Raw genomic sequence first — 23,846 nt, forward strand, 5'->3', positions numbered from 1 at the left:
CCCCAGGCATGAACTTTGTATTTCTTCCTAAATTCTACGGGTCTCTACAAGACATGCCGCCAGGGGAGCTGTAGGCAGCTCAATGCGGGCTCATCCCCTGATCCTGTCTCCAAGGCCCCCTTTTTCCCTCACTTCCCACTGAGCTAAAGCAGTCCTACATATATATGCTCACTTCTATCACTGTGACCAGTGAGCTAAAGCAGCCCTGCCCTGGCTCACTTCATTCCTGTATCATTTCTAGAGCCAAGGCAGAGCACCCCCTAGCCTCTCCCCTGTTGTTTCTTCTACCTTAACTCCTTTATTTCGTTGTCCCCAGCTTTTTTTTTTAAAATAAATTTTATTGATTTTTTACAGAGAGGGAGAGGGATAGAGAGCTAGAAACATCGATGAGAGAGAAACATCGATCAGCCGCCTCCTGCACACCCCCCACTGGGGATGTGCCTGCAACCAAGGTACATGCCCTTGACCGGAATCGAACCTGGGACCTTTCAGTCCACAGGCCGACGCTCTATCCACTGAGCCAAACCGGTTTCGGCTGTCCCCAGCTTTAATAAACATATCCTCAAACCCATCTGGACTTGTGTTGCGAAATCTTTCCTACACGGACCCACATACAGGCCAACCTGAGGCAGACCAGTAACAGGAGTAGCATCTCACTCTTAGTTGTGACCATTAAAAATGTTTTCAGACATTACCAAACATCTCCTGAAAGGCAGTGTCCTCGGCTGAGATGGCACAGGATCTTCCAATATATATTCTTCCAATCAGGATTAAATAGTATGCATAAACTTAATTCACCAATACCGCTATTTTATAAGTAGGAAAATTAAGATATTTCATAAAAAATGAAATCCGTTTTATGATGCATAATACAGTCAATGATCTCAAATGCAATTGGTGTCTGAACCATTTCCCATATATATACTTATTTATTCCTCACTTGAGGATATTTTTCCATTGATTTTTGGAGAGAGTGGAAGAGAGAGGGAAAGACAAAGAAAAATATAGATGTGAGAGAAACACATCAATTGGTTGCCTCCTGCACATGCCCTGACCAGGGCCCGGAGCCGGGGAGGAGCCTGCAACCGAGGTACATGCCCTTCACCGGAATTGAACCCGGGGTCCTTCAGTCCGCAGGCTGACGCTCTATCCACTGAGCCAAACCAGCTAGGTCTTTCCCATCTTTAATCAATAAATATTATTCCCCTTAAAAATTACCCATATTAAAAATACTGAAAATAAACATTAATAAACACCACTAAATAATAATTCTACATCTCGCTAACCTGTTTCATTAACTAGAACTCCAGAGTAAAAATAGTTATAGCTTTTAACATGGCATCATGTTTCTCTAAAATATTAACTAAGACAGATTTCCAATTTGGTAAACCTAATAAATAATTTAATGCCATTTGGTTTTCAACAGAATTGTATCTTTATCATCAAGCAAAAGACTAACAAAAAAGTAACTATACCCTAGCTGGTTTGGCTCAGGGGATAGAGTGTCGACCTGCAGACTGAAGGGTCCCTGGTTCGATTCCATTCAAGGGCTCAATCCCCAGTGTGGGGTGTGCAGCAGGCAGACAATCAATGATTCTCTCTCATCATTGATGTTTCTCTCTCTCTCTCTCTCTCTCTCCCTCTCCCTTCCTCTCTGTAAAAAACCAATAAAATATATTAAAAATATATATATTTTAAAAAATAATGACATTTTCACTAAAAGGTTGTCTAAGTCTATTGTTCATCATGTAATCAGACACACTTAAATTAACTCTAGCAGACTGTCTAAGGAATTCATGGATCAATCTCCTAAGCACATCAAAGGAAATGCTAATACACTGGACATTTAAAAAAAACAATGGCAGTAAAACAGTTTATTTAAACTTTTAATAATAAAACAATACAGAAGTGGAAACCCTTGTGAAATTTTTTTCTCATTTTAGTAAAAATATCATTAATACTTTATACTTGCGTGACACTGTAAGGTTTAGACAAAATAAGCCAGAGAGCTCCATAATACACTTGAAATACAAAACACTGTACTATAACTTTTACGGTATAGGCACTAAGTTCCTTAAAGTTCCAAGCAAGTCTATTTATCCCTCATTTTTTACTAGGACAACTTCAAGTAGGCCAGCTTACAAGTAAACAATGCACTACAAATGGCTCTTACTTATTACATAGGTCTTAGGATAAACGTGTTTGTACTTTGACTGAACAGTCACATGGATACTATAAACATGGCGACTGTGTATCACTATGCGGTGAAATGTCTTGCCTTCCTTCATGATTTCTTCAGTCTTCTTCTCAGTGGACAAGTGATTTTCTAAGAAGTTTGAATCTTCTAAGTACAGTTCATCTCCTGAAAAATATTTTAATCCACAGTGTTATTTTACAAACATTCCAATATATTAGTGACACATAAATCAGTTTTTTTTAATCTATTTCATGTGCTTAGAACTAAGATAGTTGTTAAATAACCCTAGTTTTATCAGTTTATCTCAACTTCTTTCTTGTGTGTGTGTGTTTTTAGGTGCTAAAACTTGGTTTTGAACTCTTTCTTGTGTTTTTAATACCCACACTCCCTAGCTTCCCATTCCCCAGCCAAAAACTTTCTCTGGGCACATGAATATTTACGACTGATACTTTTTCATCATAAACTATAACTTTTATATAGTTCATGACTCTCTTTATCATGGTCAATATTAATATTGGCCTTGTGCCAAAACCAGTTTGGCTCAGTGGATAGAGCGTTGGTCTGTGGACTGAAAGGTCCCAGGTTCGATTCCAGTCAAGGGCCTGTACCTTGGTTGCGGGCACCATCCCCAGTAGGGGGTGTGCAAGAGGCAGCTGATCGATGTTTCTCTCTCATTGATGTTTCTAGCTCTCTATCCCTCTCCCTTCCCCTCTGTAAAAAATCAATAAAATATATTTAAAAATATATATATTGGCCTTGTCCATACATATTTTTGTGTCTCAATGTGGAATGCTCTAATAATTTTAAGATCAGAGAAATGATCATTTATACATCAATACTGCTAAATTCCCCCACTGTAGGATGAGTAACAAATATTATCACTATTGTGAGAACTGAGACAGGTAGCCATAAATAGGACAGGTCACAAAGCTCCATGCTAAACTGTCACAAAACCTCCATCTTATAGATGCCCAACAACTGACCACCAACAAACTCCCTAATTCAAATAAGATGACAATTTACAAGTTCTCATAATTCAAAATTAAAATGTAAAAAGGTGAAATAACATGAAAGAACTTTGTCAATGTCTAGGAAATATAGTTACATAAATGTGTATGTGTATATATCAAGTAACTTATTCAGAACTTTAGATTATAATAAATACTATGGATATTTTATAGATTTTGATCTTATTTCATTAATACTTCTGTAGTGTATAAAACAGACTATAAATCGTGTCCTCTCTTTTGGGCAATACGGCCATATAGCCCAGTGAATTAAATACGAATACTAACAAAAGCATTGAAGCTTCACTGATTTTACCTGGTAAAAGTGAGATATACCCATCAGCAGTTAATAATGTGATTGGCATCCATCTTTCCACCCCTTCTAATACATGATCCAAACAAAACTTGTGCAAGTCCGAGAGAGAGGCAAAGTTTTCCAGTCTTCTTATTTCATAGAACTGTGGGGGTGCCAACCAAATTTCTTTTGATATGAAACTTTCAGTTGCCTCTAATGGAGATGACCACTGTGGAAGACAAAGGTATGGTTTCCTAAGGTTTATTCCATAAACAATACAAGATTTGAGACTGATAGATCAGTACCTAATGTCTAATTGAATATTTGAAGTTAATTCATTAATGTGCCTTGCTAGATTACTTGGAGACAATATGAAAAGGTTTGATAAGGAAAGCTGTGTTGATCCCCTTAAGAGGTTGATTATTGGGATACTGACCCTGAGAACTAGTAAATAAACAGGATAGATCACCAAGGGTTGAGAGTCATTCAGCATAAAGGGCAGGTGTGGTGGGAATGCAGACTGGTGCAGCCACTGTGGAGAACAGTATGGAGTTTCCTCAAAAAACTGAAAATGGAACTCCCATTTGACCCAGTAATCCCACTCCTAGGAATATATCCTAAGAAACTAGAAATACCAATCAGAAAGGATATATGCACCCCTATGTTCATAGCAGCACAATTTACAATAGCTAAGATTTGGAAACAGCCTAGGTGCCCGTCAGCAGATGACTGGATCAGAAAACTATGGTATATCTACACAATGGAATACTATGCTGCCATAAAAAAGAAGGAATTCTTACCATTTGCAGCAACCTGGATGGAATTGGAGAGCATTATGCTAAGTGAAATAAGCCAGTCAATGAAAGAAAAATACCACATGATCTCACTCATTTGTGGATAATAAAAAACATTATAAACTGATGAACAAAAATACAGATACAGAGGCAGTAAAGCATCAAACAGACTGTCAAATTATAGCGGGAAGGTTAGGGAGAGGTGGGGGAGATAAGAGATCAACCGAAGGACTTATATGCATGCATATAAGAATAACCAACAGATGCAAAACATTGGGGGGTGAGGGCATCTATGGGAGTGGGGTGGGGGGGCAATGGTAAGATACTGTATTTTCCGGCGTATAAGACTACTGGGCGTATAAGATTTTCCTGGGTTAAAAAGTCGTCTTATACGCCGGAAAATACGGTAGTCCAATTCTAATCCATTATAACTAATCCCATCAATATAGTCCAATATACCATATTTTCCAGCGTGTAAAACGACTTTTTAACCCAGGAAAATCTTATACGCCCAGTCGTCTTATACACCGGAAAGTACGGTATGTACACATATAATACCTTAACTTAAAAAAAAAGTAAATAAATAAATAAAAATAATAAAGGGCAGGTGATACTGAGAAGGCAAAGCAGTTCCAGTCTAAGAAGACTGTGAAGTGTAAACTCATGGCAGCAGATTGAGAATTTAGTACCCATTTGTTTCTCCCATAAATAGGTGCTTTGGCTAGGCCCTGAGGATGTGGTAGTGACAAGACAAAGCTCTCTCAGGCCCTGGGGGGGTCTCCAGAAACCAAAATGGAACATGATATGTACCACAGGTCATAATGGGGGATAAAGGCAAAGAGCAGTAGGAGCTTTAAGGAAGGTCAAGGGGTATACCTCAGTCTACAGTCCCAGGAATGTAATAATAACAGGGCATCAACCAGCCAGTTTGCCCATTTAACTTACGTGGTCTCAGTGCAGTGACTTACCCTCCTTCCATAGCCTTCCTTCCATACACATTTGCATAAAAAGAGCTGCTGATTCAATGAATATGGAATAACCCCAAAAGGTCTTTCTTTAACTGGTTTACAAAATATCCACTTACACTGGGGAAAACTGATTCCCACGCCCAAACCCAGGGAGTAGACATTGATTTCTGCCTTGGATAACTACAGGCCAAAGGTTCATTGTATGTGCTTCAACATCCCCTAAGAAACTTGTTAAAACGTCAGTCTCTAGGGCGCAGAAATCTGTTTAGCAAGCACCCCAGATTATTCTGAAGTTGGCTACATTTTGTAAACCAAGCTTGGACCTCAAAGGACCACCCAATCTTTAAGTTATTTACAAAACATTCTGCTTTGTCAGTTCTATGAATTCAATGACATTAATCCAGATGAGGGTTAAACAATAAGCATCAACCCACTTCATCCAACCTGTTCAGGTTAGTTCAAACCATAGGTTAAAAGAACTTACCATTTATTGGTTACCTGCTACTAGTAAAGCACTGCTCAAATACTTTATATGTTTCCACTAGGTTTTGAAACCTCTGCACTATTGAGACCAGATAATTCTTTGTTGTGGGAGGTTGTCCTGTGCACTAAAGGATGTTTAATACCATTCCTAGGCTCTACCCAGTAAAAGCCAGCAGAAGTCCCTGAGTTGTGACAACCAAAAATGTTTCCAGACATTGACAAATGTACCTGGGTGTGGGGAGGGCAAATCCCCTATTGAAGAACCATTAGACTAGACCAGGTTAAGAATCATTTATTGGAACCTCCTCTTCCAGCCATGAGTGCTATATTACCTTCCCCCAACATGATGTAAAAAATAGATAAGTGGACAAGATCTATAAAATCACAGTTTTGAACGCTGAAAAAATGCAGAATTGTATGTGAAGAAAGAAAAACAAATTAGGTGAACTCAGTCAAGTTCCAAGAGTGACCAAGGCTTCTTTCCTAAAGGTAATCCCCAGACTACAGCACAAAGAGGGAGAAGCTACATCCTAATGTAGGATTTTCACTGACTTGAAGGGACAAGGACCAGAGTTTGGGAAGACAAATACAGGGGAGAATTTGAAAGGCAATGTACCTGAGAGGAGGGATTGACACAATGTAGACCTCCAGAAATATGTACAGGGAGCTCTTGAGTCTTCACTAAACAGTAATCTACATATGCATAAAGTGGAACCACATGACACTGGAGAACAATTCCTAAGAAAAGAACAATTACCTGAGAGCTTTAAGACTAACAATTTCAGGACTCACCTTGGGCCAGAAGTATTTCAAATTCCCTCCAACCCCTGTGGAGAGATCTCATTGAATTTACAGTTATTCATTCAGTAGACCACATAAGGGCACACATTATAAGTGCAGCTATTAGCCCTAGAATAGACTACCATAGACCTACCCTAAGACCACTTAAATTAACAAACTTCAAAAGGATCAAGTTAATTTGCAAGAGCTTAACTTCCTGCCAAGAAAACTTCAACAATCCTTAAAGGAATATGACAAAATCCAGTACCCAACTCAAAATCACAATATCCAACATCCAATCAAAAATTGCAAGACCCACTGGAAAACAGTACCCATAACTAGAAGAAAAATCTGTCAACAGAAACAGACCCCAAATGTTACAGAGATAATGAAATTAGCAGAAAAGGGCCTTAAAACCATTGTACAAATATGAGATGTAAAGGAAAATATGAACATGAGAGAGAAATAGAAAATATTTTAAAGGAACTATATATAGAATTTCTAGAGATGAAAAATATCTGAAATGAAAAACACACTGGGTGGTATTTACAGAATAGGTACTACATAAGAAAACAGAGAGAGAACTTTAACAGCAATAGAATCTCTTCAAAATAAAGCAAGGAGAGGAAAAAAGATTGAAAAACATGAACAAGTTCTGAGTGACCTATGAGAAATTATCAAGTAGTCCAACATACATGTAACTAGAGTTACAGAAAATAGCAGAATGTAAAAAATATTTCAAGAAATATAAATAACAGAACAAGAAAAACATGTACACCATAATCAAATTGATGAACACTAATGATTAACAGAAAATATTTAAAGTAGCAAGACACACACACACACACACGCACACACACACACACACGTACAGAGGAACAGAGATGAGTTAAAAACAAACTTCTTAACCAAAAATTATGCTAACCAGAAAATAACAATGCAACATCTTTAAGCACTGACAGAAAACAAAACAAAACCTGTTAACCTAGAATTCTACACATAGCCAAAACAGCTTTCAAAAAACAAAGGCAAAATAAAATATGTTTCAGGTAAATAAGATTTAGAGGATTCATTGTCAGAAGATCTGAAATACAAGACATATTAGAGGAAGTTCTTTAGGCAGACGGACACTAAATGTATATCTAACTCTACACAAAAAATAATATTGAATGTAAACTGTAATTGGAAAATTTAAAACTTCATTGTCTGCTAAAAAAAAATTCTACACAAAGGAATAAAGGGTGCTAAGAATGGTATATATGCAGATAAAAATAGAATACCTTTCCTCATTTTTACAGTTTAAAGCAAAAATAATCAGTGTATCATAGAGTTGTTTTTTAACCTTTACTGTTGAAAGTGTTACAGAGGTCCTCCTTTTCTCCCCATTCCTGTCCGCTGCTGTCCTCCCCCCACCCCAAGCCCTCACCACCCCATTGTCTGTGTCATTGGGTTATGCATAAGTTCATACAAGTTCATTGGTTGATCTCTTCCCATATAGTTTATTCTATTGCAAACCCTAGAGCAACCACAAAGAAATATAGTTAATAGGTCAATAATGGAGACAAAACAGTCCTAAAAAATGCTCAAATAATCCCAAAGAAGCCCAGAAAAGAAAAACAGTGCTAGGACTAGATGGGAGAGAAAAAAACTAACAGTAAAATGGTAGAATTGAATCTAATCTTGTTGATAATGACATCAAAGAGAAATGATCTAAATGCTCATATTAAAAGAAACTAAAAGACAAAAATTGTCATATTGGCCAGTATGACTCAGTTGAGTGTCATCCCATGCACCAAGAGGTCACTGGTTCAATTCCCAGTGAGGGCACATATATAGGTTTTGGGTTGGTTACTTAGTCCCACTTGGGATGAGAGCAGGAGGCAACTGATTGAGGTTTCTCTCTCACATGGATTTTCTCTAGCTGCCTTCCTCTCTCTAAAAAGCAATTAAAATGTCCTTGGGTGAGATTTAAAAAAAAAAAAATGAAAGAAACATTCCTTAAATATAAAGATGCAGATAGGTTAAAAGAATAGAAAAAGATATACTATGCTGCCCTGACTGGTTTGGCTTAGTGGATAGAGCATTGGCCTACGGACTGAAGGGTCCCAGGTTCGATTCCGGTCAAGGGCATGTACCTTGGTTGTGGGCACATCCCCAGTAGGGGGTGTGCAAGAGGCAGCTGATCAATGTTTCTCTCTCATGGATGTTTCTAACTCTCTATCCCTCTCCCTTCCTCTCTGTAAAAAAATCAATAAAATATATTTTTAAAAAAAGATATACTATGCTACTATGCGATTGCTAATCAAATGAAAGGTAGAGTGGCTACATTAGTATCGGACAGAGTAAACTTCAGATTTCAGAACAAGTAATATTACCAGGGATAAAGAAGAATATATGTATATATAAAGAGCCAGGGTCCGTAACGTCCAAAATGACCGAATGGATGACCGAACACTGTCAGTCAGTCCTGCAGTCAGTGCTAGATGGGACGACCCAGCACTGACTGCTGAGGGGGCTGCGGATCAGGCCCAGACAGAGGCCCAGAGAGAGAAGCAGGGTCTGATCCACAGCCTCCTTGGCAGCTGTTGATCAGCCCTTGCCTCTCTTTCTCTCCGGGCCTCACCAGCAGCCACAGGGGCTGCTGATCAGCCCCGCCTCTCTGATCAGGCCGGGAGACGCTGACTGGCATAGAAACCAACCAATCAGAACCAAATCTGGGTGAACTGCAAGGAGCCAATGGTTGCCTAGGAGGCGGAGCTTTTGATGCTGACTGGCATAGAAACTAACCAATCAGAACCTAATCTGGGTGAACTGTGAAGGCAGAACCTAAGGTGGGGGCTGAGGAGGGGTTTTTAAGGGCAACAGCTATTTGGTGTAAGGTGTAAGAAAGTGGTCCAATTTCTTTTTTTTTTTTTTTTTGAGGAAAACAATTTTTTTTTTATTGTGGTATTATATGTGTACATATCTTACCATTACCCCCCCCACCCGGTCCAATTTCTTAATGACCAGTTTGGCAGTATAGTGCATATGGCTGGCTATCAGTCCAGATATAGGAATTATGTATTTTTATTTGCCAAGAGCATCTCCTCTTGCTGAAAAAGGCTTCACACTCCCCTGCATTTAAGCAATCCTAGCCTATATAATGTATCTATACTAATAAAAGGGTAATATGCTAATTAGACCAGGTCGACCGGCCATCTTCTGGACAAAGCCATGGTTGTGGGGGCAAAGGCAGAGGCAGTTAGGGGCAATCAGGCCGGCAGGGGAGGGCAGTTGGGGGCGAGATCAGGCAGGTAGAGGCAGTTATGGGTGATCAGGCCGGGGAGGGTAGTTGGGGGCGAGATCAGGCCAGCAGTTAGGGACAAGATCAGGCCTGCAGGGGAGGGCAGTGAGGGGCAATCAGGCAGGCAGAGGCAGTTAGGGGCAATCAGGCAGGCAGGCAGGTGAGCGGTTAGAAGCCAGCAGTCCCAGACTGCGAGAGGGATGTCCGACTGCCGGTTTAGGGACTGAGCCTAAACCGGCAGTCAGACATCTCCCAAGGGGTCCCTGACTGGAGAGGGTGCAGGTTGGGCTGAGGGAACCACCCTCCAGTGCATGAATTTTCATGCACCTGGCCTCTAGTTTCATCATACTCAAAGGGTCCATCCATCAAGCTTTAACGTCCTAAATGTCTATGTAACACCTTACAAGGGCTTTCAAATACATGAAGCAAAACCTTATACAACTGAAAAAGGGCAACCATTCGTTGAAAATTTAAGCATTCCTCTCTCAGTACAGTATTTGATGGAACAAGTAAATTCGGAAGACGTAAAAGACACTATTGAGAAATCTAATTGTCAATTTTTACAAACACTCCCTCAAACAGCAGAATATTCTTTTTAGGTGCAAAGGATACAACCCACCAAAATAGGCCATATGTGTGGCTATAAAACAAGCCTCGATGGCTTTTAAAAGGAAACGGAATTAAACTGCTGTGGAGGTGAAATGCCTTCATGTATGTCAAGTGCTTAGGAGGGAGTCTGGAGCCTAACAGGCGGCTCCGCTAGGGAAGCCGCGTGGGGAGAGAGAGGGGGCCTTGGGGCTGTGCAGCCGCGGGGAGGACTGGTTTGGCTGCAGGGCTGGGGCAGGACGGCCCGGGCCCCAAGCCCGCTCAGTCACTTACTGGCTGTACGGCCCTGATCCTGAGGTTCTGGGTGGGTCTTGGCCTCCGGCCGGGGTCCCGCGAGGGCGCCCTACCTGGCTGCCCACCACCTCATCCAAGTCCGGGTAGACGGGCGGCGGATCACGCAGGCAGCACAGAAAGAAGGCCGTGTCGAAGCGGCGGCCGCCGCGCCGCGAGAAGGGCGTGAGCCAGGCGCCCCAGTCGTGCAGCGCCCAGATGTCGGGGGTGCAGTCGAGGTGCGCGCACAGGCGCAGGAAGTGGCGCGGGTCGCGGCGGACGCGGGCGCGCCAGGCGTCCAGGCCGGCGGGCGGCGAGAGGGCGCGGCCCGGCTCGGGCCCGGCGGCCGGCGGAGCGCGGGGCCGCAGCAGCAGCACGCCCGCCTCCTCGAAGGTCTCGCGGATGGCGCAGATGCGGAAGGCCACGTCGTCCGGCAGCCCCGTGCGGTCCTCCGCGGCGGGCAGCACCGGGAAGGCGGTGCGCGAGGGCGGCGCGGGACTCAGGCCGAAGCGCGGCGGCCCGTGGTGCGGCGCGAAGAGGCGCAGCCATTCGTCCGAACAGTCTGCCGCGTCCACTACGCCGCCCGGGAAGACGTGCGCCCCGGGCAGGAAGCCTTGCCGCGAGGAGCGCTGCAGCAGCAGCAGCCGGAAGCCCTCGGCCGGCAGCGGCGGCAGCGGCGGGGCTCCGGGGCCTGGGTGCGCCCAGCCCGCCGCCAGCACCAAGGTGGCCGCCCGCCGCCAGTTGCTTGAGCCGGAGCGCAGGAAGCCGCTCATGGTTTCCGGCCTCCGGGTTCCGGCGCGGCCGGCGCTTCCAGGACCCGCTGGGACCGCCCGCGATCTTCCTGGGCCTGAGGATGGAAACCTGGGTCTCGTAGGTCGAACCGCAACCGCCAGCTCTCTGGGAACCCGGGCTGGGGAGCCTCCGCCGGTGCCTTCCAGTGGGAGAGGCGTGGTGCGGCCGCGAGCAAGCACCGCCTCCAGAGCCCTGGTCCCCAACCAGGTCACTCTCTCGGGACCAGGGCTGTCACAGCCGCCTTAAAGGAGAGCCGCGCAGCCCTCACCCGGGACCCGGGACCCGGGACCCAAAGCGGGAATGCTCACGGGCCCAGTGACCTGCCGGCGTAAAAGTGGGATACAAACCCAGGCCTGTGGTGTTTGTTACCCAAAAGGGGACCTGGCCCTGAGCGGGTGAGCCTAGGGCCAGCCGGTAGTTTGTGGGAAAAATTCACAACACAAGTCCTGGTGAATTTTAGAGGAGATTTATTAAAGCTGGACCCAGGCTGGAGTGCTCAGTGGTTAGAGCGTCAGCTCGACCACTGAGGAGCCCGGGGTTGGATTTCAGGGCAAGGGCACGTACTGGGATGACAGGAGAGGCGACCAATGGATGTGTCTCATATGTGTTTCTTGTCCTCTTCCCGCCCCCTTCACTCTCTTTCTCTGGAAATCAATGGAATAACTATCCTCAGGTGAGGACTTGAAAAGAAAAAAAGAAAGAAAGCTGGGGGCAATGAAAGCAGGAAGGGCTGAGGAAATGAGCCTGGGCCGTACTGCATTGGCTCACTAAGAGGTCAGAGAAAAGGGGCCCTGAAGAGAGGTTCAGGGAGTTGGTTCCAGATGAACTGCCACTGCCCATTGCTGCCCTGGTTCCAAGCCTTGTGGGGTCCTTTAGAATTTTGTAGATGCATGCCTGTGAGGAGAGAAGGGGGAGCGTGGAGCTGGACCTTTATTTTGTGGGGTTTTATTTTTATTTTTTTAATATATTTTATTGATTTTTTACAAAGAGGAAGAGAGAGGGATAGTTAGAAACATTGATGAGAGAGAAACATTGATCAGCTGGCTCTTGCACACCCCCTACTGGGGATGTGCCCGCAACCAAGGTACATGCCCTTGACCGGAATCGAACCTGGGACCCTTGAGTCCGCAGGCCAACGCTCTAGCCACTGAGCCAAACCGGTTTTGGCTATTTTGCGGGGTTTTAAAGGCTGGGCATTGAGGGGAGGATCTCAATAGAATATTCGTCAGCTTTATGCTGATATGCCAACATGAGATTTATTCATTTAACTTCATCTGTCCTTGGATTTGGTTGGCAAATGGCACTATTTGGATTTCTGCTGTCTGTCTCCCTGAGTAGGGTGATTTAACTATTTACCCTCTGGTTGGGGAGGAGAAGTACAAACCATTTACTCTTAAGTGTCCCTGTTTTGGGGAAGATAGGATTTACTAGATGGCTGCAAACTGGACTATGCTAGGCAAGAAATAATGAGGGCCTGAACTAGGAGAGTAGCTGTGGAGAGGAGGGTGAGGTGGGAGAAGGGAATGACTTAGAGAGTATGTAGGAAGATAGACTTGATGAAGTATTTGATTGAATATGCAGAGCAAGGGGGAAGAAGGATTAAGGTTCTAGCTTGGGAGACTGAAGTAACAATCCTTCAATTCTAGGAGTAATAACATTAATATTTACTGAGCACTTACTGTGTGTGAGGCACTAGGAACTGTATAATCCTCACAAAATCTTATAAGGTAGAAATAGCTATTGGCATTTCACAGATGAGAAATCATTCACAGAAGAGTTAAGAAAGGACACACTCTTCACTGTAAAATAACACCATGGTTTGTAGGTATAAATGTTTGTTTCTATGTCAGGTGGTTTTCCCAAAGGTGGTCACTCTTGAGAGATGGCCAAGTTCTGGAGTACACAGCAAAGTGATGCACTTTGGTTAGATCTTAACCGATGCAGAACAGTCTCCAGAACTGCACACGGCTGTGTGGGTCTTAGGCAGCTCTGTGATAATGCAGCACCACTTTATGTATGTATCCAGAGATCATCCTATATAATAAAAGGCTAATATGCAAATCGACCGAACGGCAGAACAACCCGGTCGCTATGACGCGCACTGACCACCAGGGAGCAGATGCTCAACACAGGAGCTGCCCCCTAGTGGTCGGTGCGCTCCCACAGGGGGAGCGCTGCTCAGTCAGAAGTTGGGCTTGTGGCTGGTGAGCGCAGTCACGCCTCCGCTGCAGACAGGCAGTAAGGAGTGAGGGGTCCCAGACTACGAAAGGGATGTCTGAGTGCCGGCTTAGGCCCTAAGACAGCAGGCAGACATCCCTCGAAGGGTCCCGGACTGTGAGAGGGTGCAGGCCGAGCTGAGGGACACCCCCCCCTCCAAGTGCACTAATTTTGTGCACTGGGCCTCTAGTATCCTATAACCTCAGTTATCTGAACTGTAGCCAAGAGCCAGAACAGAATCAAAGAATAGACCCTGAGCAGCAAGAGATACAAATATATTAAAATCTAATGTGCTCTGCTCACAGGAAAACTAATTAATAGATTTATTACTTATCTATTGCTGTTAAATTCTTTTTAAAAAAAACTTGGTGGCTTAAAACAATAAACATTTACTATCACAGTTTCTTTGCATCAGGAATTTGAGAGCATCTTAGCTGGGTGATTCTGACTCTATCTCCCATGAGATTGTGGTCAGCAAGTCAGCTGGGATTTGGCTGGGCACTGGGAAGGAGGGTCCATTTCTATAATGCCTCAATCACATGGCTTTCAATTTGACACATTTTCTGTCCATATGTATAACTTTATTATGATAAAAACACCAGAAGAGAGTCTGAGATATAAAAACCAAACAAAAAATTACCTGTGATGCCTGTCATAAAGAATTAAGAATTAGGAAAAATGGCCCAGCTGGCGTGGTTCAGTGGTTGAGCTTTGACCTATGAACCAGGAGATCACAGTTTGATTCCTGGTCAGGGCACATGCCTGGGTTGTGGGCTCCATCCCCAGTGTGGGGTGTGCAGGAGGCAGCCAATCAATTATTCTCTCTCATCACTGATGTTTCTATCTCTCACTCTCCATCTCTGATATCAATAAAAATATATTTTTAAAATAATTAGAAAAAATGGAAAAGATAAAACTCCAATTGTATAGAAAAATGGGCAAGAGCTAATGAAAAGATAGTTCATTGTGATTTACGCAAGGTCCCACAACAGCAAGTATCAAAAACTGTCTCCAGATTTTGTTCTGAATGCCCTGCCCAGCCCTGTTTTGCCATGCACAACGCCAACTACCACAGGCCTGACAGTAAGTGCACACAGCCATCCCCTTCTAGTGCTAGCAATTACCATGTGCCATTCCCTCACAATACAATGAGTCAACAGTTACTTCATAGCTAAGGAAAGTTGACTCTTCATTCTTTTTTTTTTTTATGTAGGAGAAATATACTACTATTCAACCTCTCCTATAAGGTTGGCAGCCCTGAGAACTTTCATGTAGCATGTTAGACTCTTCATTCTTATGCTCTACTAGTCCTCCCTAGCTATCTTCACAATACAGAATTTCCTCATTTGATTTATTAGATCATGCATAATCCTGGGGGGATGCCCTGACCGGTTTGGCTCAGTGGATAGAGCATCAGCCTGCGGACTCAAGGGTCCCAGGTTCGATTCCAGTCAGGGGCATGTACCTTGGTTGCGGGCACATCCCCAGTAGGGAATGTGCAGGAGGCAGCTGATCGATGTTTCTCTCTCATCGATGTTTCTAACTCTCTATCCCTCTCCCTTCCTCTCTGTAAAAAAATCAATAAAATATATATATTTAAAAAAAAATCCTGGGGGGAAAAGTTACAAACATATGTCACATTGCTTCTTACCCACAGCTCCAAGTGGGCTTTTTAAAAATATATACTTTATTGATTTTTTACAGAGAGGAAGGGAGAGGGACAGAGAGTTAGAAACATCGATGAGAGAAAAACATCGATCAGCTGCCTCCTGCACACCTCCTACTGGGGATGTGCCTGCAACCAAGGTACATGCCCGTGACTGGAACTGAACCTGGGACCTTTCAGTCCGCAGGCCGACGCTCTATCCACTGAGCCAAACCAGTTAGGGCTCCAAGTGGGCTTTTATTTCAATCTCTCAGCGATCCTAAATTCATTTCTATTATCCATTATTTACCAGGTTTTTTCACTTGAAAAATGAAGAGAATGTGATCTGCAGGGCTAGCCATGGAGAGATTATCTTAGTTTAGAGATTCAACAGTAACAGGAGTTTGTTCCCCCTGCCTAGAAACCAAGGCATGTCACTGCTGTGAAACAAAATTCGCCTATGAATGACCAGTAACATCCTGTGCACCAAGAATCACCACCTAAAACTTACTTCTCAAAGGGTTTTTTGAGAAGAGTTTAAAAGATTCACAACATTTTTTTTTTCTCAAAAATGTATGTATTCTGCCCTGGCCAGTATGGCTCAGTTGGATGAGCATTATCTTGTGCACCTTGAGATTGCAGGTTTGATTCTGGGTCAGGGCACTTGCCAGGTTTTGAGCTCTATCCCCAATAGGGGGCGTGCAGAAGGCAGCCAATAAATGTCTCTCTCATCCATGTTTTTTTCTCTCCCTCTCCCCTTCCTCTCTTTCAAAGATCAATAAAAACATATTTTTAAAAAATGTATGGATTCCATTTATGTGACATTTTGGAAAAGGAAAAACTATAAGTTTGACTTTGTAAATGTATGGATTCCAACCTCTACATCAACCTGAATTTCCCTCTGTAGCCTTAACTTCTTTGTTACATACCTTCTCTCATTTGACAAGTTTATCTAGTTTTAATCTTCAAATTGATTTTTAGAAAGTTAAATGTTTTCATATACTAGTATATATATATTTGGCAATCATCCCATTTTTTGGACTTCTAAAGTCGGATGGTAAGTAACAGCAATGACAGCCAACATTCATTGAATTCTGACAGCTTGGAAAAAGTCATCTCTACATTCCTATGAAGCTTACCCTATTATTACTCCCATTGTAAAGATAAGGCAATTGAGGTCAGAGAGATTAAGGAACTTATTTAAGGAAATCGGATCAGAACTTAGGTGTATCTTATTCCATAGGCCAGTGATGGCGAACCTATGACACGGGTGTCACCACTGACACGCGTAGCCATTTCTGATGACACGTGGCCGCATGCCGAGGATGAAACATTTGCTGCTCCTGAGGATGAAACATTTGTGACTAGAGTCTTGGAGTTAGTTTTTTCCTCAAAGTGACACACTACCCAAGTTATGCTCAGTTTTTTGGCGAAGTTTGACACACCAGGCTCAAAAGGTTGCCCATCACTGCCATAGGCAGTGCTCTTAACCTCTATGCTATTCTGTCATGATACCATATTTCAAAGAATGCTTCTGACTCTCTGGGGTAAGATTCCAGAATTCTTTTGCCTTGTTTTGGGGAGGAAGGTTCTAAAATTGTTTCTAATTATAATTGAGACTCTAACTGTAAAATATGTATATATTTTAATAACAACATTTTCTAGGTGATAAGAGCATTCAAATTTTTATTGTAAAAACATCATAACAACACTAAATTTAAAATACTGAAAAAAAAATCATTCGTAATCCCACCACCTTAATATTTTCATTTCTGTGCATTTCCTTGTAGATCTTCTCTATATGCCTAACACATACATACAAGCAGGAGACACTCAAACTTGCCTTGTGGCAATAGCATATTAAAAGGACTCTTCAAAATCATTTTGCCAACAGGAGCCCTCATTTGGCATATTTACATTTGTCACATGAGCCTCAAGTTCATACAATTCTAAACTTACACACCAAAGAACAAGGATGCCCAAAATCTCATAGTACTACAACAAAAACACTCAGATTCCTCTGTGAAATGAGATGAAAACAAGTAAAATGAAAGAGAAGAATGCTTTTCCAGAAATCCACTTATTCCTCATGGACACAGGGCCGCAGCATGTGGTCAGTCCCTGCTCCTTTGGTCTGTTCCTAAGAGCCAAGGAAACAATATTTAAATGTGATTTTGATCTTTGTTGACCACAGCCAAAGATCCTTCACGAAGAAAAAAAAATAGTTTTTTAACTATTTTCTTCCTGGATTTCAGGCTGCATTAAAAGATGAGTATAATCATATTGTAGAACAGCACTTGGAGATTTATAATCCTGGGGTATTTCTGAACACCTCTTTATATAATGAAATCTGTGAAGGGTAAATATGTTGATCAGGACATTCACTTTAAACATGCATGAAAAAGATTAGGAATTTTTTTTAAAATCACAATAGATGACAGCTGAATCATTTGAGGGTGCCTTTTCCAACTAAGTTATAAATGCTGCATGTTATCTTTAATTTTTAGTTATTAATAAACATTTTAGTTAAAAGACACAAAGCTTTTTATTCCACCTTGGATCTGATGCTGATACCAGACATAACAGGTCCGTTGCTGCCAGTCGCCATTAAGTCAATGAGTAGAGACCAGGTTGAATCTTATGTTTGTTCGAATTGTCGGCAATAGGAGAGAGCAACAGATGTGGCATCTTTTAAAAAACTACTCTGCCCGGCTGATGTGGCTCAGTGGTTAAGCATCAACCCATGAACCAAAAGGTTATCAGATTAATTCCCTGTCAGGGCACATGCCCAGTGGGTTGTGGGCTGGATCCCCAGTAGGGAGCATGCAGGAGGCAGCAGATGGATGTTTCTCTCTCTCATAGATGTTTCTATCTCTCTATTCCTCTTCCTTCCCCTCTCTCTCTCTGTCTCTCTCAAATCAATAAAAACTATTTTTTTTAAAAAAACTACTCTAACAGCTTCCACCAGTTGGCTGATTACATAGGGATAGGGAAGAAAAGCTACGTATAGCAGGATCAGGGCTATGGGGTATGTGGTCAGTGTGTCCGATCCCAGAATCCTAAAGTCTGATAACAAGGTAGTTAATCCTTTTATGATGTCAAACAGCTTAGCCCGTTCCCAGAATCAGAGAATGGACAGCATTCCTGGGGCAAACTCCCAGAGAGGGCCAGTTACCAGGTCAGAGTGTACCTTCTTTGATGAAGACAGAACAGAAATGATTTATAATATCTATGAACATTGTTAGTGCCCACCATTTCCTCCCTGCTCCTATCAATGCCACGTACAAAACAATCCATGCTGAGCTCACACTCCCCAACATCAGGCGGCCAATGTAGTTATAGTTCTGAGGGCACCAGGTTACTTACAGAATAGGATTCTCCCAGCCTGCGTGACAAATGACCGGTTTTCGCATCTGTAATTTCCCAGAATCAGTTTAGGTGGTCCAGCTGCTGGGTACAACAAACTATTTAATAAATACTGGGCTTCCTTGGACTCAAGAGTTAGGGTCTGAATTTAAATTCCTAATCTAATTTAAGTAGCATTGACACAAATTTGCTTTTTAAGTCCACCCACTAGTTCTGATAGGGACTAAAATCACAGTAAGCTTAGTTCATTCTAATTTTTAAAAATCATATGGAATTTTACCCACAGACTAATTTTAGACAATAACCACCAAACTGTAAGATTCCATTTCAATATGCACCAAAACACACCAAACAATCAAAATAACCCTTTCTTGTTTAACTGCATTCCATTTTAAGCTCTGGAAGGGACCTTGGAGTTAGTGAGGACCCCCCCACACCCACACACACACCCCCATGTCATAAATGAGGGAAGTGAGGCACAGGGCGGTCAGTGACTTTTCTGAGGTACCTGGAAAGAGAGGCAGAGTCCCCGACAACTGCAGCTGGTCAGGCCTTGCCGGAGAAGGCATGCCCTCAAAGCGCATAGAGACCAGTCCTAATCACTTTGTTTCTCAGACTGACATGCAGACTCACACTCTGGGGCTCACACCCTTAACAAGCACTCAATAAAGAGAGAACTACATTTTGAAAAGCAACCAAATAACTAAAAACATACCAATGTGCACATTGAAAAGGAAAATGCAGCATTATCAGGGTCCTCATGCAAACCAGAACTCTCTCTCTCTTGTCAACCAGAAGTACTTTTTAGTCACTCGACATCACACATCTCATATGTAGCTTACTGTAAACTTTAGGTACATCATAAAGTTTATGCTCTACTTTTATTCACCAAAAATATTTTCCCTTCTGGCATTTTAAAAGTGTAAGTTTTTAGAGCACATAAAAAAAGAATTTGCCAGCAGGCATTCTTTCTCCCACAAACATTATTAGTTGGTGCTTTTTTTAAACGAATAGCAATAGTTCAAAGTTCCTAAGATAAGTGCCTTGACATATCAAGTTCTTGTCTTTTCAGTATCACAAAAAAGCAGTGCTGTTTTCCCAAAGGAAAAGCCAGGTATGTTTCCTCTTTACAAGTATTTAACTTCACGAGAGGTTTTACTTAACAACAGCATTTTACTTTGGAAGTAAAACTCTATCCTTTAGCTTGTGCTTTTAATTTGGGAAATTAGATGTTCTCTGACATAGACCTTAACATTGACCGCTTCATCATACCCTATATTAAACATGTTGAATTTGTTTTCTTTTCTATCACTTGTATCATGGTAGATCATAACAAGTGTTTTTTAGAGAATTATTAACCAAGTGTTTTTTAGAGAATTATCAAACATCTAAATTAAATCAGGCTTCTACAAGAAAGCAATTTCTTGAAATATATATAGAAATCAGAGCAGAGAGAAAGAGTAGCCTATTGCTCAAGCAGCAAGTGATTTTGCTTGTATCATCGAGCAGAAGTTCCATTAGGCAATGTTATAACTACAAACAATGCCAAATGTTCCTAATGTTTAACATTTTCAAACTCCGAGTATTGTTTAAGCTAACAAGTCTACAGCAAAAATATGTTTATTGTAATTTGGCCCAATTTTGCAACACTTTGTCACTAATTTCAGTGAGCAGAGGACTCTCAGAATCAGGTGCACATCTGATTGCACCTATCAGTGAAGACCCAAGGGTCTGCCAAGTGGGTGGAAAGAGTGACAACCAATTGCTCTCTATGGATTACACAACTTCCAACGTTTTTTTTAAAACAGGTTCTGCTGAACAATTTGTTTCTCATGAACAAAACACCTTGGTAAGAACATAGTCAGACCCTGGCCAGTGTTGCTCAATGGATTGTCCTGCACACCAGGAGGTTGCTGGTTCCATCCCCAGTAGGGAGTGTGCTGTTTCTTTCTCTCCTTCTCCCTTCCTCTCTTTCAAAAAATCAATAAAACTATTCTTTTTAAGAAAGAACAGAGAATCACAGTCTTAGAAAAGGAAGAATTTACTTAGGGCTCTGTTTTTAGGGATCTTTTCCAACACTGGGTCACAAAATGCCCCAGCCTCCTCTTGCCTGGGATGAGACTTTGGGGAAAGTGACAGAGATTCCATGTTGTGTTGTAAATGGGAAGAGGAAGAAAGGAGTTAGAAAACTTCCTGTGTCATCTCTGAAAGTACCCTGGGCTGTCAGATGCAAAATAATTTTATGTTGGCTGCTATTCAGACTCACCCAGACCTGGATGAGGCAGAAATTCCTTTTAATTAGTTATTGTCATAAAACTTTTATTCGGCTTAAGACCCTGTGAGTCGTTTAAAACCGCTATGCAAGCATCTCACATTCTAAGTTACTGGAACCCGTGTGCTGAGGAGGAGTGGGAGTGGGCTGGGCTGGGAGGATTGTCCTTAGTTAGGATTGGGCGCCCAAATAGCACTCAGGCTGCTCTTTGCCTCTGCCATTGGCCCTCTCAAGTTGCCCTTGTGAAAACCTGCCAATTCTCTCCTCTTGGTCCCTTTTCTCACTTTGGGGGTAAAAAAAGAAGAAAAAAAAAATCCTTGTCAGTTTTGAGCCAAACCAATGCCTATGAACTTTATGCCAAATTATTACCTTTACGGAGTAAATGCATCTTTTTTCTCAACAGATGTTCTCTCGGTAACACAGGTAGGGGGTGGCAGCCCAGCTCAGGCAAATTCTAGCCTCAGACGCAGGGTGTTCTCAACATTTCCTTGTTTATTGACCAAGAGAAGCAAGGGCTGCTTAATGTCTGTCACCTACACCTGTGGGTCTAGTAGTTTTTGTTATGACCTCCTGCCTTCAAGATCAATTTTAAAACTAAATGGAAATATATATTTAGTAACCAAAGCATATAAGTAAAGACTATGTTTGACTCATTGGCACGTATAAATTCGTGGCCAAATGTTCTTTAGAGAGAAAAAAAATCAGCTTTGATAGTACACAATGTGATTTTTCTTTAAAATGATTGTTATTTTGAAAACACATTAAGTTCCAAGTTAAAACTATTACGTTCTCTGCACGCCAGTGATGCTACTATGTCCCCTCAGGGGGCAGTGTTTGGGTCAGAGAGCTGTGCAGCTCCTTCTATAGCCAGCTCTCCTACTGGCTGGCAAGCAAATTCCAAGGGATGGACAGGATTAAGGGCTCCAAAGAGGATTCCCCAGCCCTCCGCGAAAAGGAGGATCAAAAACTCTGGTCTAGTTCTGGAACAAAAATAAGCCAAAGGGAAGGAGAAAGTTCCTGTTTATACAGCATGTGGCCCTTTCCAAAGCTTGCACCCTGCCCAGGCAGGCGAGGGAGAGCCCTTTTAAATAGGCAGTGTGTGCAGTGGGTCCAACCCCATGAAGGAAGGTTCTGTGGCCCCTCTCTGGTTTCCTGAGCAGAGTCAGACCCTGCAGCGGCGAGGGCACAACCCCAAACCTCTTCTAGCTGCTTTTGGTGATTCTGCCAAGAAGCGCAATCGTGAGCCATCCAGAAAGCACTTTGCATGAACGTCTATTTTCCCTCTCCTAAAATTAGGCCCCAAAGGATTAAAGTAAACAAACAAACAAACAAACAAACACCTGCTTATATCCTGTTGCAATTTGCCTCCTGTCCAGGAAGAAACAAGCCCCCTCCAGCAAAACAGCCCCCCTCTCCCCACTTCATTTCATCGCCGCCTTTATCAAACTGCCCCATGTAGAGAGTGGGAGTCTCCAGTAGGGGTGGTGGCACCAAACGCAGACTCAGTGCAAACACGCCCCAGCAGCACACGCGGTAACCCATTAACTCGGAGGAATCTGGGGTCACTGTGGACCGTTTTCTATTAATAGAGGATAAAGCTCCTGCAAACATGAGCGGTAATGCCCTGGCAACCTGCGCAAATTAACTCCTCCCTGGCCAGCAGGAGGAAACCACGTTCTGCCGGTAGATGTGTGCTTGAAATACGCGTGTACACCTACACGCACGGGGTTTTAGAATTGCTCCCCTTAAACATGCCAGATTCCACTCCCATCCCGAGTCCTAGCGGGAAGGGACATTCCAGGAGAGGGGCGTCTCTGGGGAAGGAGCGGTGGCGGTCAGGAAGGAGCTGAGCGGCAGGCTATCAGGTGTCGGTCAGCTCAGCTTTGCCACGCACACCGCCAGGGCCACAGCCGCCAGCAGCACGGCGCTGAACACAGTGGCAGCCAGGGCCTTGCTCGGGTCGCAGGGCCCGGTGCGCTCTTCTACGGACACAAAGCCCGCCGAGGAGGCTCCAGCGCTGATCAGGAGCTCGGCGCCCGCCGCCTGCCGGGCTTGCACCGTCCAGCGGGGCACGTTGACCTTCGTCTCCAGGTCGTAGATCATCTCGCCCACCTGAAGGATATCCCGCTCCAGCTCGCGCAGGTCGTCTACGTCGAAGTTGCGCCGTGCCTCGTGCCGCAGGGTGCGGGCGCTCAGGGCGCGGGCCGCTACGCCTGCCGCACCGCCCGCCACCCCCGTGCGCACCAGCGGCCGTCGCGGCGCGTGCAGAGGGAACGCGGTGCCCAGCGCCAGCGCGCGCCGCATGTCCGCTTCCAGCAGGTCCAGGCAGCCGGAGAAGGCTACCCAGAGGCGTTCGAACTCGGTGCGTTCCTCGGCGCCCATGCCCTTGTCTCGCAGCGCGGTCGTCAGCGGCGCACCGGTAGCCACCGCCAGCTCCTGCGCCTTCTGGCGCGTCTTCTGCAGCTCCTCGCGAAGGTTCTGCGAGTCTGCCGAGCCTCCGATAGTGAGCACCAGGTGGTGGTAGCATGCGGTCGCCTTGTTGAGCGCGTCCAGCAGCGCCTTGCACTCCTCCCTCGCCATAGCGGTGCGCTCCGGCACGACCTGACCGCCCGCGCCCCTCTCGGCCTCAGGCCCTCCGCACAGCCCAACGGCCAATCCCTACTGCGGCTCCGGGTCGGGCCGCTGGCACCTTCCTCATGGCCCCAGACTAGCTCCGCGCTGCAGTGCTGTCGACGGAGCGAGCTAGGGACTCGCGACGTGCGCCGGGCGCGTTAGCTGCCTCCGGGCCCCTCGTCCATCCTCCCAGATACGCTCAAGTCACACGCTGAGTCGCTGTACTGCCCTGGCCTCCACGGTGGCCCCCTGCGAAGC

At 43.9% G+C, this 23,846-nt stretch overlaps 2 protein-coding genes and 1 pseudogene across 3 annotated transcripts; all 3 read right to left on the minus strand.

The window, feature by feature from the left end:
• Window positions 1-1,859: 1,859 nt before the first annotated feature.
• On the minus strand, window positions 1,860-11,535 carry NUDT19 (nudix hydrolase 19). Of its 2 annotated transcripts, XM_054711012.1 has the most exons (4): window positions 10,761-11,535; window positions 3,936-4,031; window positions 3,521-3,728; window positions 1,860-2,362 (listed from the first exon to the last, which is right to left on the minus strand). In XM_054711012.1, the coding sequence occupies exons 1-4, from the start codon at window positions 11,454-11,456 to the stop codon at window positions 2,157-2,159; spliced, it is 1,206 nt and encodes a 401-aa protein (XP_054566987.1). In that variant the 5' UTR covers window positions 11,457-11,535; the 3' UTR covers window positions 1,860-2,156. The 2 variants fall into 2 exon arrangements, with proteins under 2 accessions (XP_054566987.1, XP_054566988.1); XM_054711013.1 differs by lacking the exon at window positions 3,936-4,031.
• A 3,362-nt stretch (window positions 11,536-14,897) lies between these two features.
• On the minus strand, window positions 14,898-15,059 carry LOC114231006 (small nucleolar RNA U109; annotated as a pseudogene).
• A 7,520-nt stretch (window positions 15,060-22,579) lies between these two features.
• On the minus strand, window positions 22,580-23,703 carry RGS9BP (regulator of G protein signaling 9 binding protein). Its single transcript, XM_008139774.3, has one exon. The coding sequence runs from the start codon at window positions 23,553-23,555 to the stop codon at window positions 22,848-22,850; it is 708 nt and encodes a 235-aa protein (XP_008137996.2). The 5' UTR covers window positions 23,556-23,703; the 3' UTR covers window positions 22,580-22,847.
• Window positions 23,704-23,846: the final 143 nt, after the last annotated feature.

Source organism: Eptesicus fuscus, chromosome 21 (assembly GCF_027574615.1).
Source record: "Eptesicus fuscus isolate TK198812 chromosome 21, DD_ASM_mEF_20220401, whole genome shotgun sequence".
NCBI classification, from domain to species: domain Eukaryota; kingdom Metazoa; phylum Chordata; class Mammalia; order Chiroptera; family Vespertilionidae; genus Eptesicus; species Eptesicus fuscus.